The sequence below is a fragment of the Schistocerca americana genome, chromosome 6 (assembly GCF_021461395.2).
Source record: "Schistocerca americana isolate TAMUIC-IGC-003095 chromosome 6, iqSchAmer2.1, whole genome shotgun sequence".
Lineage (NCBI taxonomy): Eukaryota > Metazoa > Arthropoda > Insecta > Orthoptera > Acrididae > Schistocerca > Schistocerca americana.
Genome location: NC_060124.1, coordinates 286246895 through 286262610, shown reverse-complemented (window position 1 = coordinate 286262610; position 15716 = coordinate 286246895). Strand labels below are relative to the sequence as shown.

Here is a 15716-nt window from a genome sequence, read left to right as displayed (position 1 = left end):
AAAATGGCGGTTGGGCAAGTTTTAATGGAAAACGAGGTTTGCAGAAAGTTTAAATGTCAAGTTATTTTAAAGTATCAGAATAATTCAAAAACCAGCGTGTTCAGAAGGAAATGAAGAACTTCAGGCATACATTTTGAAACTTTTTTATCATGCAAGAGTTAGTCAAGCCCATTCAGGAAAACAAAATCATCAATCGTTAATCATTAAGACCATAATTTTTTTATGAAGGAAGACAGACTCACTAATAATATGTTAGTTCTGTATTGAGTACTTACAGAACCACTTGCAGTACACATTTTAGTACTGAGAATGCATGCCTTTCTTTTAACTCCAGTAATGTTCAATATTTGAATATACCTTGTGGAGTCAGTATTAGTTCTACATAAGGTCTTTAAAGGGAAGCTCGTGTAACTTCTTGTTTTGTTGTTCCACCTATCCCATCACAAGAATTCTTTCCATGTTATGAGGCACAGTCTACTACACTAGTAAATCAAAGTCATTTTTGTGTTTGGAAACATTAATGAAGTTTCCTTTTTGTACTGGCTGCTTGCACCGCTGCTGAAGTTAATAACCATTTCAACATTATTATGATATTCTTAATTTTCCTATCGAGGTGATTGTTGGTTGGATTAAAAGAGGGGGAAAGGGACAAAGCTACAAGGTCATCAGTCCCTTGTTCCAAATAAAACAATACTCCCAAGTATGAGAATAAAACAAACAAGACTGGGAACTCAAAATGGAATGAAAGGAAAAAAAATCACAAGAATGATGAAGGGCCAACAAACATGTAAATGGACAAACGGGGACAATAAAACCACAGACGCGGAATGAAGAGATTAAAACAACAAAGCAGATTACCATGGCTGGCTGACCGTGTGAATAAAAAAGGGGAAGCCAGCCACTCTGCAAAACATTAAAATTTCCAACTTAGAAGCTCTAGGGTGGAGGACACAGAGCGACAAATGAAATGCGCTAAAACTTAGATCAAATGATAAAACTCATCCTAACGAAAAAGACGTAAAACTAAATCAACCGACGAGGCCTTGTCAGATAAAATTAGCGGCAACGAGTCCAGTAACCCAAGACTTTGTTGCTGGGCATTCAAAGTGAGACAGTGCACCAGAATATGGGCCACTTTCAACCGGGCGCTGCACCCACACTCAGACGGGTCTTCATGGCACAGGAGGTGACCGTGAGTTGCCCAACCGTGCCCAATGCAGCTGATTCCCTGCAAGAGGCCCACATGGAAGACTGCCACACATGCGTAGTCTCCTTAACGACACGAAGTTTGTTCTGTGTACTCTTATGCCATTCTGTCCCCCTAAGCCGAAAAACCTTACAACATAAGTCAGAACGCAGGTCAGGTTCAGAGATGTGAATCTCTAAAAGCAGTTCTGCATAACCTGTTTGGCCAGCCTGTCGGCAAGTTCATTGCCTGGGATGCCGACGTGTCCTGGGGTCCACACAATCAGCACTGAATGATGGGACCAGTCCAGAGCATAGATGGACTCCTGGATGGATACTACCAAAGGGTGGCGAGGGTAGCACTGGTCGATAGCTAGTTTGCTGCTCAAGGAGTCAGTACACATAAGAAACGATTCCCCGGGGCATGAATGGATATACTGAAGTGCACGAGAGATGGCCACCAGCTCTGCAGTGAATACACTACAGCCATCAGGCAAGGAATGCTGTTCAAAATGGCCTCTGTGGATGCAGGTGAAGCCAACATGACCATCAGCCATCAATCAGGCGAAACTGAAAGGTGTACATAGTCATGGTATTGTGATCAAGGTGGTCATTAATTACACAAATAGATCTGCATCACACTTTGTCCTAATTTTTAAAGAAGGTGACAAAAGAATGCAGTGGTGGTTGTGTTTTAGTCCAGTGAAAACTTTGAATTTCATCCTGTAATGTAAATGTATAGCTTTCTGCAACATTAACAATCATTTCCTTGAACTATTGGGTTTGAGCTTTTATGATAAAGTGGTGGGATTTTAAAAGCACCAGCTTATCAACAACAAGAGAATGTAAAAATCCATCACTGGGGATTACCTGTGTAGTGAGCTTTGCTCTATTGGTTTGTACCCAGTGTTGGAAAATTACTTCATCAGGCAAGATGTCAACTTCCTTTTTTAAGACGCCAAGTAGGTTATTTGGTCCAGGAAATTCTCCACAGGTGCCAAGCATACATTTTTCACTGTTAATGTCACATACCATGAAAGCTATCATGTCTTTATAATTTGCATTAAGATAGTTGGTTGGTTTGTGGGGGTTGAAGGGACCAGACTGCAAAGGTCATCGATCCCTTCTTCCACGACCATAAAAACTCTCAAGGCATAAAAACAAGTAAAAGAGGTAACAAGGGACGACACAGAACAAGAAAGACACAGACAAAGACCAGAAAACAAGGAAATAAAAGCACAGAGATTTACAGCGGTTGGGCGACCATGGAAACAAAAAAGGAAAAGCCAACCACCAAGAAACACACTAAAAACCACAATCTAAAACCGTAGGCTAAAGGCCAGACTTAACACAAAAAACACAAACCCTTAGATCGAGCGACAAAGCCCCCTGCACGAATAAAACTCAGAACTAGTTCTGCCATTGCAGTGTCATCATCCGATAAAAGTGCAGGGAGCATACCAGGCAGCGTAAACGTCTGCCTAAGTGCAGTTAAAAATGGACACGCCAACAGGATGTGGACCACTGTCAACACTGAGCCACAGCGGCAGAGAGGTGGGTCCTCATGGTGCAAGAGATGACTGTGTGTCAGCCAGGTGTGACCAACGCGGAGCCGGCAGAGAACAACTGAGTCCTTGTGGAAAGCTCGTAAGGAGGACTGCCACACACCGGTAGCCTCCTTGACAGCCCGAAGTTTGTTGGGTTAAGGCAGGGTGCGCCATTCTTCACCCCAGGTGCGAAGTACCTTCTGCCGCAAAACTGACGTGAGGTCACTCTCCGAAAGGCCTATCTCCAAGGCTGGTGCACCGACAGCCTGTTTGGCCAGCGTGTCAACCAGTTCGTTTCCTGGGATGCCGACATGACCCGGGCCCCACACAAAGACCACAGAGCGGCCGCAACGGGCAAGAGTACGGAGGGACTCCTGAATAGCCATCACCAGACGAGAGCGAGGGAAACACTGGTCGATTGCTCGTAAACCGCTCACGGAGTCACTACAGATAACGAAGGACTCACCTGAGCAGGAGCGGTTACACTCTAGGGTGCGAGAGATGGCGACCAACTCGGCAGTGAAAACACTGGAGCCAGCCGGCAATGTGTGTTGTTCATAATGATCCCATAGAGTAAAAGCATAACTGACACGACCAGCAACCATCGAACTGTTAGTATAGACAACGTCAGAGCCTCGAAACGCGGCAAGGATTGAAAGAAAGCAGCGGCGGAGGGCCTCAGGAGGGACTGAGTCCTTCGGGCCCTGTGCCAAATCGAGCCGTAGGTATGGGTGGAGGCACACACCACGGGGGTAGACACATATGGGACCGGAAAACAAGAGGGAGAGGGTAAAACTCAAGCCCAGAGAGAAGAGCCCAGACACGAACTGAGATTGTACACCCTGATCAGGGCCGCCTCTCTGGCAGATGGACAACTGAGTTGGGGAGTAGCAGACGGTAACTGGATGCCTGGACAAGCTACAAACATAGGCAGCGTAAGTGGCCTGCAATCACTGGCGCCGGATCCGCAATGGAGAGACACCAGCCTCCACAAGTATGCTAGTGACAGGGCTTGTGTGGAAAGCTCCAGTGGCGAGTCGGATTCCACTGCGAAGGATGCCGAACCGTAAGCAAGGCTCCCATAATCTAGATGGGACTGGATTAACGCCTGGTACAGCCGTAAAAGGGTAGACCGATCGGCACCCCAGCTGGTGTGATTCAAGCAATGAAGAGCGTTAAGATGCCACACACGCGTTTGCTTAAGCTGCCGAATATGAGGAGCCAAGTCAACCGGGTATCAGAAACCAATCCCAAAAACCGATGTGTGTCTACCACTGAAAGAGGTTCGCCGTCAAGATAAAGCCATGTCTCAGGGTGAACAGTGCGACGCCGGCAGAAATGCGTAACTCAGGTCTTGACAGCCGAAAACTGGAAGCCATTCGCTACAGCCCAAGACTGCGCCTCACGGATAGCGCTCTGCAGCTGCCGTTCAGCAGATGCAACATCAGTGGAGCTATAGTATAGGCAGAAATCATCAGCATACAAGGAAGCTGAGACAGACGTTCCCACCGTCGCAGTGAGCCCATTAATTGCAACTAAAGAGAGGCAGACACTCAAGACGGATCCTTGTGGGACTCCATTCTCCTGAACTCTGGGGGGAACTATGGGAGGCCCCAACTTGCACACGAAAGGAACGAAGAGACAGAAAATTTTGAATGAAAATCGGGAGCGGACCCTGAAGACCCCACCTATGAAGCGTGGTGAGGATGTGATGTTGCCATGTCTTATCATACGCCTTCTGCATGTCAAAAAAGACGCAACCGGATGCTGATGGCGGGCAAAGGCCGTACAGATGGAAGACTCCAGGTACACCATGCATTCGAGCAACTTGCAAAGAACGTTGGTGAGGCTAATGGGGCGGTAGCTGTCCACCTCCAGTGGGTTCTTGCCAGCTTTCAACACAAGGATTACGATGCTTTCCCACCATTGCGACGGGAACTCACCCTCAACCCAGATACGGTTGAAAAAGGTCTAGGAGGCGTCGCTGGCAGTCCACCGAGGGGTGTCTGAGCATCTGACAGTGGATGCAATCTCATCCGGGAGCCGTTTCAGGGCAAGCAGCTAGGGCACTTTGGAATTCCCACTCACTGAATGGAGCATTGTACGAGTCAGGGTGGTGCGTGTGAAATGAAATGCTCCGACGATCCAACCACTCTTTCAGGGAGCGGAAGGCCTGCAGGTAATTCGCAGAAGCAGAACTCCGAGCAAAATACTCCGCGATGTGGTTTGCAATGGTGTCTGAGTCAGTACAGACTGCTCCATTCAGTGAAAGCGCAGGTACGCTGATGGGGGTCCAACAGCCATAGAGTTGCCTAATCTTGGCCCAAACCTGCGATGGAGAGGTATGGTGGAGATGTACCTTTCCCAGCACTCCTGTTTGCATCAGCGAATGAGACGGTGGGCTCGCACACAAAGCCATTTAAAGGTGATGAGGTGTTCCAATGAGGGATGCTGCTTGTGACGCTGGAGGGCCCACCTGCGATCTTTAATCGCCTCAGCGATCTTGGGCGACCACCAAGGCACAGTCCTCCACCGAGGCAGTAACGGTGCTGGTGGTGACCGAGTGAACCACCGTATCAATGGCATCATTGGAAAGAGGCTCAATAGTGGAAATGGAGGTGAACAAGTCCCAGTCTACCTTATTCATAGCCTATCAGCAGGGGCACCCAGAAGAGTGACACTGTGGCAGTGACAGGAAGATCGGAAATTGGTCACTACCACACAAGTCATCGTGCACACTCCACTGGACACACGGTAATAGGCTAGGGTTGCAGATCGAAAGGTTGATGGCTGAGTATGTGTCATGCGCCACACTGAAATGTGTGGAGGCACCATTATTTACAAGAGAAAGGTTGAGCTGTGCCAACACTTGCTCAATGACACTCCCTCGGCCTGTTGCCACTGATCCACTCCACAGAGGGTTATGGGCGTTGAAATCGCCCAGTAACAGAAAAAGTGGTGGCAACTGGGCTATCAGCGCAGCGAGGACATGATGCGGGATATCACCGTCCGGTGGAAGATAGAGACTGCAGACAGTAACAGCCTGAGGCGTCCACACCCGAACAGCGACAGCCTCTAAAGGTGTTTGTAGAGGGACACACTCACTGTACAGAGAGTGAAGGACATAGATGCAGACGCCACCAGATACCCTCTCATAAGCTGCCCGGTTCTTATAATAACCCCGATAGCCACGGAGGGCGGGGGTTCGCATCGCCGGAAACCAAGTTTCCTGAAAAGCAATGCAGAGGAAAGCGTGAAGGCTGAGAAGTTGTCTGAGCTCAGCAAGATGGTGGAAAAAAACTGCTGCAGTTCCACTGGAGTATGACATTGTCCATGGCCAAGAAAGGCGGCGCGAAGGGACCGAGGAGGCAGATTACGCTGCTGGATCACCTGCTGCCACCAATGGAGTACCTGTGTGAGTGACATTGATTGTGTCTGAAGGTCTGGCAAGATCCAGGTCCTCACCAGACGCCAGAATCTCTACCTTGTCCGCAGACGCAAAGCTTGTAGGTAGCAATGATGTGGGTGCCACCGCAGTTCCCTTGGTCTTGCAGACCTTCTTTTTGGATTTCTCTCACTGTTCCTTGGGTTTTCCTGGCTGGGAGGATTTTGCTGATTCAGTCTCCAGGACTGAGGATGAGGGACCAGCTGCTTTCAGGCTCTTCAGCCACCGGTGGGTGTCATCTTTCCCACTAGCAGAAACCTGGGAAGGGAGTGACCCAAGGGACCCCTTCCTAGCGAGAGGAGCCGAAAAAGACTTACGCTTCTCTGGCTAAGAAGTGGGGACTGATATCCCCGATGGTCGGGGGTGGGGGGGGGGGGGGGGGGGGGGTTTGCTCCTGAAGTAGGTGGTGCAGGAGCAGGAGCAACAGGGAGGCAAGTGCCTCCCAGGGGGCAGGTGTAGTCTTCTGGTTCTGAGAGGCGACGGGAATGCAATGAACTGATGGGGCGACAACTGTTCTTGTAGCGACGGTGTAAGAGGAGGTCGTAGCCACAGGTGCTCTAATTTCCTCTTAGCCTCAGTGTAGGTCAGTCGGTCCACGGTTTTATATTCCATGATCTTCCTCTTTCTGTAAAATCCTGCAGTCTGGCAAGCAAGGTGAATGATGCTCCCTGCAGGTGACACAGATGGGAAACGGGGCACACGGAGTATTGGGATGTGACGGACGTCCACAATCTCGACGTGTGACACTGCAAGTACAGTGGTAAGGCATATGGCCAAACTTCCAGCACCGCATCGAGGGAGGGGTAAGCGGCTTGATGTTAACTGCAGTAGACCATCACATTGACCTTCTCGGGCAATGTGTCACCCTCGAAGGATAAGATGAAGGCACCAGTGGCAACCTGATTATCCCTCGGACCCTGATGGCTGTGCCAGATGAAATGAATACCTCACCGCTCTAAACTGGCGCGCAGCTCGTCGTTCGACTGCAAAGAAGGTCCCTGTGGAATACAATAGCTGGACTATATTTAAGCTCTTATGGGGCGTGGTGGTAACAGAAACAACCCCCGACTTGTCACAAGCGAGTAATGCCTGTGACTGAGCAGAGGATGCTGTTTTTTTCAAGACTGACCCAGAGTACATTTTGGACGAGCCCTCCACCTCCCCAAACTTGTCCTCCACATGCTCCACAAAAAACTGAGGCTTCATGTACACGAAAGATTCGCCATCAACTCTCATAATACGAGGTACCATGGCAAATAAGCTTCACAGCCAACCTTAGCCTGGCGTTCCTCCCATGATGTGGCCAGGGAGGGGAACAATTTGGGGTCTTATTCCTTAGCATTGAAGTTAGACTTTGCCCACTTAGAGACTGCTGGTGGCGGACCACCAGCAAGAGATGACATACTACGCTTAATGACACGTCATCTGCACTGATGCCACCCACTCCGACCAGTGGCCCTCCCCACAGGTGCCACCCAGCCTCAGCAAGGGCCACCTGGCAGGATGGCCATTGCTGGGAGTCCTGATGCCCCAGGGAGATGGGCATCTACCCCATGGCATACGTGGGGAGTTAAAGGCGCAGGCATCAGTAGAGCGATCCCTGTTTGTCAGGGGGCTACAACCAACAGGGTACATGTTGGCCCCACCACAACGGACTGGCTACCGTGCTGGATATTAGGTGCAAGGAAGGCCATGGTCATCGTCTCAGCAGAAAGCAACACTACACAGTACATGGTGGAAATCACACCCAGGAATGTATCCTCGCCCAAGAGATGGAGAATGAGCGGGACTGCAATGCGACGGTGAGAAAGCTGGCTAAAGATTTCAATGCACGATGGACACAATGCACCATGTAAGGCACCCTTCCCCAATTAGCTCGCTTTTCGGGAAAATTTCGACAGGTGGAGGTTGAACCCGACAGGGGACCATCACAAAGGCCGAAACATGAGAGACTCTGTTTAGTCGCCTCTTACGACAGGCAGGAATACCTTGGGCATATTCTAACCCCCGGACCCGCACGGGGGCCATCAGGAAAGTGGCAGGTAGTGTGAAGTTATACTGCTGGAGCAATAGCTGAAAGTGAGTTCCAGCAGGTAGAGCAGAGGGACGCACCCCATACTGGTGGCCAACGGAGTTATCAAAGGAGGCGTAGGATGAGTGGTCAGGCATGGCATGGCAGACAAACGACATGCTTATCTACTTAAAAGTCCACCATACCAGTACGACAGTGACAGTTCAGCAGCTTCTGCATAGGGACTCAACCTGGCTAGCATAAAAGGTGCTGGTGGCCAAATGGATTCCACGATGATGGAATATATTTAGATGGCATAAGATGGACAGACGTGCAGATGCATAAACGAAACACCGGAAGTCTAGTTTTGAACAGGCAAGGGAACGGTACAAAAGGAGGAGTGTGGTCCGATCCACTCCCCTGGAAGTACTACTTAGGACACAGACGACATTGAGGGACTAGGTACAGTGGGTGGCCAGATATGACATGTGGGAGGACCAAGACAGTTTCCTCTCAAGCATGAGCCCGAGGTATATTGTTTGTGCGAAAGGAAGAGCAACAGGCCCAACACAAAGGTGGTGGAAGAAACCCACTGCACTGCCTGAAATTCAGACAAACAGTTTTGCCAGTGGAACAGCAAAAGCCCTTGTCAATGCTCCATGAGTAAGGACGATCAAGACATTGTTGAGGACCCAGCTAAAGGAGACAGGTCCGTGGAGAACTGCAACTGATTACAAAATCATTGACGAAAAGGGAGCGGGTGATGCTTGGCGCGAGGCAGGCCATAATAGGGTTAATGGCTACAGCAAAGAGGACAACGCTCAGAACAGAGCCCTGTGGCACGCCGTTTTCCTAGATAAAGATCTCCAATGAGGCAGAACCCACATGAACCTTGAAAACTCTGCCTTAAAAACATTCCAGAAGGGAATGGGGCAGGCGGCCTCGGAAGCCCCACATGTAGAGCATATGGAGGATACCAGTCTTCCAGCAGGTGTCGTAGGCTTTCTCCAAATCAAAAAACACAACCACAGTCTGGTATTTCCATAGAAAACCATTCATGACATGGGTCGACAAAGTGACAAGATGGTCAACTGTAGAATGGTGCACCCGGAAACCATGTTGTGTAGTGGTTAGTAAATTGCAAGAGTCGTGCCACCATACCAGCCGGGCACGAGTCATACATTCTACCAACTTGCAAGAACAGCTGGTGAGAGAAATGGGGGCACTAACTAGAAGGAAGGTGTTTGTCCTTACTGTGCTTAGGTAGGGTGACAGTGGTTTCACGCCAGTGTCTGGGAAATGTGCCACGTGCCCAGATGCGCTTGTACATATGAAGGAGAAAGTGCTTGCCTGTTAGAGAAAGCGGCTTCAACATTTTAATGTGAACATTGTCCGTCTCTGGAAAGTCGGGATGAAGTGAGAACTTGATAGGCAGCACTGTAACATTCACGATTCTGACAGGAGAAGGGTATCACCAGAGCTGCCTCCCCTTGTTTCCGATGGAGAAAGGCAGGGTGCTAGTGGATGGAGCTTGAAATCTCTGCAAGATAGTGGCTTAAGGTGTTGGAGAAAGCTGTAGGGTCCATATGAAATCATCTGTTATGGTTGGATTGGAAATTGGGGAATGGACCTTGGTCCCAGAGAGCCGCTAGAGGTTGACCCACATAATGGAAGGAGTGGAACTGTTGAAAGAACTAGTAAATGAAATAGAGCTAGTTTTCTTGCTGTCCTGAAGAATGTGACAACACTACACATGCAGCTGTTTATATTGAATAGGGTCTGCCATCATAGGATGACTGATAAAAACGTGGAGAGCACATCTCCATGGGTGAATTGCATTGTGGCATGCCTCAATCCTCCAAGGGACTGTGACATGGCACGGTAAGGGTAACATTCATGGAGTACTCTACCTGGTAATCATGACTCAGGAAATGTTCGGTGAAGGTTATAAGGGAGGAGTAAAACCTCTATTCAGCATTAGAAAGCTGCTAGTTGGGTTTACATGTATGTGGGGTAGGACCAGCAAACAGATAGCAGACAGGAAGTAGTCACTCACCTAAGTGTCAGAGAGAATGGACCACTCAAGATGACAGGCAAGCTGGGCAGTGCAGAACGAGAGGTCCAAATGGGAATAGATGTGCATGGAGTCAAAGGAATGTGGATGCTTCAGCGTTAAGGCAGATGAAGCTGAGTTGATTGAGAAAGTCAGCCAAGAGGGCACCTCTCAGACAGGTTCCAGAAGAGCCCTGGGGGATGGTATACAATAAAGTCATCAAGCAGCAGAAAGGGGTATGGGAGTTGACCAATAAGCTGGAGGAACTCGTCCCTGGTGACAACAAATGATGGAGGAATGTAGACATTACAAAAAGAAAAGGTGAAGCAGAAAGGAAAATATGGACTGCAACAGCTTGCAGCCGGTTTGACTATGAATGCCATCGCGGATGAGCAGCATGACTCTCCCAGGAGATTCTATTTGTTCTCGAACGGGAGGGTGTCAAAGTGGACCGGAAAGAAATCTGAGAGGTGAAAGCGGTCGTGAGAACACAAATTTGTTTCCTGGAGGCAGAAAACAAATGGACACTCCTTGTGGGATCTAATGCTGTGAACATTTCACTGGATGAGAGGCATGACGGAAAAAGAGGATGAAGGAAAAAATAGAAGACTGTCACTTCAGCAGCTGCTGAGTGCCAACCTTAGCCAATTGTTCACACCTCAGGTCACACCTACTGAACTCCTGACAGAAGGGACCAACTGGAAATTTGGGAGGGTAACAGCACAGGCAAACATCCATCCCTGGGCCTGGCCTGTATCAGAGGGTACATGTGAACACTACCTGTTGACCCAGGGCTGGGAATTATGTATTCTGATGTCAGGCTACTGAAAATTCACAACACTTTCCCAAAAAGTATCATGTTCCCAAGGGAGCGGAAAGAGAGTAGCAGGAGGATAGACGTGCAGCACAGAAGGGAAAAGATGCTGCAAAGTTGTGGTAACCAATCACAAACTCGCGAAAGAGTGGCGAGTGCCCTGGGGGCACCAAAAGACTGACAGATAGCCAAATAACAAATAAAAAATTTCTGAATGACAACACCTTCTATTCAATACATGAATTTTTAGAAATAAATTAGTAACCTTTAAAAAAAGATCTCTGAAGCAAGTATTAATCCAATCCAATAAATAGGACTCACTATCTGTTCTGGAACAAGTAGCATATTTTCTCTTTGAATAATGTATCTGTTTTCCTCCCATGGTGTACCTACAGGAGAAAATGTATTTGGATTATATCTCTCAGCATTTTAACTGACTTATCTTTTGAATGACACTGCTGCGGTGGATTGGGGGGGGGGGGGGGGGGGGGGTATGAGCAGCAACTTGCGATAGTTTTGTCCATCTTGATGCCACACACTCAAGCCCAGTGCTCTTTTGATGAGCAATGCCACGACAAATTGCCTCCTGGTATGGGTATTTGTTGCACGGAGTTCCCTGGCTCCAGATACGATGAACACATACTTCTAGGTGCAAAGGGGCACCAATAGTTTGCAGTATCATCCCTGTGTGGTTGGACAACAGTCAAGCAGGAATTTAATAACTGGTCTGATTTCAGTGTGTTACAGCCTCGGTTCTGATGTGAGATTTCTACTTACAAATGATCTTTTTCTTATGTTGAAATATACCACAAAACACTGCCTGGGATCGCCTCTCATCACTCCGCATTTTGCAAACATCTACCCAACCTCCGTATTATTTAAGGCTTACATCTACATCTATACTAGTAAAGCGACTGTGAAATACATGGTGGAGAGTACATCCCATGGTGCCAGTTATTACAGTTTCTCCCTGTTCCTATCACACATGGAGCATGGGAAGAACGATTGCTTGAATGCCTCTGTGCATGTAATTATGCTAATCCTGTTCTCACAAACCCTATGTGAGTGATACATGGGAGATGTAGTATATCCTTCAGAGCCGTCATTTAAAGCCAGTTCTTGAAACTTTGTCAGTATTCTTTCTCACAGTAGTTTACATCTTCAAGAGTCTTTCAGTTCCGTTTCTTCCGCAGCTCTGTGACACTCTCGCACAAGTTCAACAAACTTGTGACCATTTGTGCTACCTTCTCTGTGTATATTCAGTATCCCTCTTAGTCCTATTTGGTACGAATCTCAAACACTTGAGCAACATTCTGGAATGGGTCATGCAACTGATTTGTAAGCAGCTTCCTCAACATTCTACCAGAAAAGCAAAGTCTATCGGCTGCTATACCTATGACTGAGCCCATGTGATCATTCCCTTTCATATCCTTATAAAGTGTTACACCCAGGGATCTGTACAAGTTAGCCAATTCCAACTGTGACTCATTGATATTATAGTCATAGGAAACCATGATTTTCAATTTTTTTTGAAGTGCATGATGTTTCATTTCCAAACGTTTAAAGTAAGATGCCAATCTCTGCACAACTTCGAAATCTTAACATCTAACTGAATAATTATGTGGCTTCTTTCAGGCAGAACTTCATTACAGATAACTGCATGATCTGCAGAAACTCTGCTGCTAATATTAATTTTTGCAGTAAAGTGACCACATCAAATGTTCAGTCCCAAAGTACCACATTGCTGTCCTTAATGTTCAATATCTCTACTATTGTTGTCACATCACTTCATAAGGCTAGCTTTGATGCGTGCGCGCACACACACTACAAGATTCTGGTCAGAATCAATTCTACTCGATGATGCAATAATCAGAAATGCGTAACAGATACAGTTTTTCAATTAAGTGGGTTGGAACAATGCACAAAGCTATCGCAATCCACAACACTTAATTTTTCTGTTTATTTGAGTATTATTTACAAAAGATTTCTATCCTTTTATTTATTAGTACAATGTGTTTCTTTTAAGGTGAATGAGCACCACATTCTGCAGAGAGGCAATGTTGTGAAGTTACAGATTTGCTCAGTTTCTCTTAGCCCCCAATCACAAGCTGTAAATGCTTGTCTCCTGGCAACAAACAATAATGATTGTATGATTTATGCGGAACCTGTATCAGCTCTGCTGCTGACTTTAAAAACTTACATAGAAACAATGCAGTATGGCAGCATCACTCCAACAAATAAGTTTCCACCACTACAGGTCAATACGACATTCAATGTAAAAGACATAAAATTAAATGTTGACAGATACCTGAAGATTAATTAGTTGGTTGAACACTGTAATAGCCCTACAACCGTATAAATTGAGTAGACTATCAAATAAGACTGGCTGGTGATCCTATCACATCATTGGTACCATTGCAGACATGATAGAAACATCACAGTGGGAATGGCATGACAGGTTCAATTGTGTGAGATTCTGCCAACATCTTTATTGTGTCAACGTGACATCTCATAAATGCAACAGTGAAGGTGATGTCAATCACATTTAATCATAGAAGGCATCAAAAAACTAAGACTCTGATATAGGCCCCTAGTGTTTTGTGTCCTCTGAAAATGATTTACAAACATACACAAACTCTTTTTAGCAACAGAAGACAAAAGATTTGTAAGCTTCCATAGGATTTTGTGGCAGAGGGTCAAATAAGAAGATATGAAAAGGGAACTTCAAAAAAGTTAGTTGTGCCTATAACAATTACATGTATTTCATTATAATGTTTCAGAAGAAACTGAAAACAACTATTTTGTGTATGCTAAAAAACTTCTGGTGAGAAAGAGCGATTTCGTGCAACTTAACTAAAAATAGGTGCTGCACATCCAATTTTACAAACACTAACTTACATCCATATTACAAAACTTTTCACTAGCGACTCCGAACTCTGATACTAAATAACTCCTTTTCATTCACAATGGTGTACGAGAAATGACTAAATTATATCTGTACCAATTTTCGTAGTTTACAGCATGTAGCCTACCATTCGTTAATGGGGAACCACATATGGTCATACAAAGTACGAAACTTCAAAATGCAACTTTTAATCTGAGCTGCTTGTTCCGACGGCTGCGTTTCACTGCATTTATTGCTATTATATGCTTCTGTGGACGGAATACAAGACCATGAATGTAGCAAACGTCACATGATAAACAACACCGTACACTCACTTAAACTAAAGACGCTCGTATCAATTTCACATAAAGTAATTAACTCTTTAATAGACAGTGTTCCGTGTCATCATTTGACGGTGTTCGTCACTTCTTACACGCAACGTTCCAAAAATTCACATGCAGCAGTGTGTTGTGCAAATGAGAAACAACCTCGCCACATCGAAAACGAGCGTTGCCGCCGACATTTTTGCTACCTACAGCATCAAAGACTTACGCACGTATATGCAAACAATCAATGAATTACATTTTGTCAAACAATCAACAATAATAACAATACCAACACAATGTACAGTACGAACGTTTCAAACAAAGAGTTACGTATGAACGCACTCCACTGCAAGTACAATGCTTACAACTAGTCGCTACATTTATATGTGTTGACTGAGTATTACCGATTGCGCTGACTTCGTAGTGTTTTCATTGCTGGCCTCACTCAAGTTAGAGGAGTCTTCACATGAATCAATACTCAGAGCCCTAAGTGATCTTTCCATCGCATTCACAACAAAACATCCGACCTCGCTCCTTTTTCCCAACGATACCATTTCTTCGGAGTTAACATTTCACGCATATCGATTGTTAACATCGTTGAGGGAAATGCTGTGAAACGTTTGTTCATTGGAATTCCCGGTTTCTCTATACCGCTGCCCCTTGAACAAAAAAATTACCAAGGATGATTGAAGAAAACTGCCCATGATCTGAAGGTGTCCCATGTCTGTCCTACAGAGCCGCTTTGATCACTACAGGGACAGTTTTTGTACATGGGTTTCCGCCTGTATTATCACACTTACGATACGGATGGTTTGAAAATGGATTTTAGGTGGCCGAAATTAGTCATTGTCAAGAATAAGGAAGATACTTTTTAATGCATATTATGACGGAGCTATAACCATTTATTTCAAACATAAATTGCAGTCAGGCACTTCGTTTGGCTTCAGGAAGCAAGTTTCCACAGAAAATGCTATTCGTTCTCTTGTATATGAGCCACTATTTTTTGTATGAAGTACTAGCAGGTCTAAATGATAGGCTGAAGACAGAGTTATTTTACTTGATATTTTAAAAGCATTTGATTGTGTGAACCATAAAATATTTTTAGATGAGTTTGAACAACATGGGAATAGGGAAAAACTCAACAGCTGTTCACTTTGTATCTATAAAGTAGAAAGTAGATGATTGTCCTCCATTGTCAACAAATAGGGAAGAGGTCTGAATACGACTAGGGTCATGTAAAGAGGGGGGACACAACAAAAGTTTTGATCTGGGCCCATTTCTTTTCTTCATATATATCAATGGTCTTCCACTAAACATAAAATATGACACAAAAATTGTTCTCTTTGCATATTACTCAAGTGTTGTAGTGAAAGATTGTGAATGTAATATAAATAATGTATCTAATAAGATAGTCAATAACTGCCGTATGTGGCTTTCAGAGAATAGATTAA

General features: G+C 45.9%; 1 protein-coding gene across 1 annotated transcript in view; it reads right to left on the bottom strand.

Annotated features, from left to right (window-relative positions):
• The window catches only part of LOC124619904 (ARL14 effector protein), a 72072-nt gene extending 57253 nt beyond the window's left edge, over nucleotides 1-14819 (bottom strand). Inside the window, exon 1 of the mRNA XM_047146538.1 lies at nucleotides 14670-14819. Within this exon, the coding sequence (XP_047002494.1) occupies nucleotides 14670-14819 (150 nt within the window). The remainder of the gene's footprint in view (nucleotides 1-14669) is intronic.
• Between the last annotated feature and the right edge of the window lie 897 nt (nucleotides 14820-15716).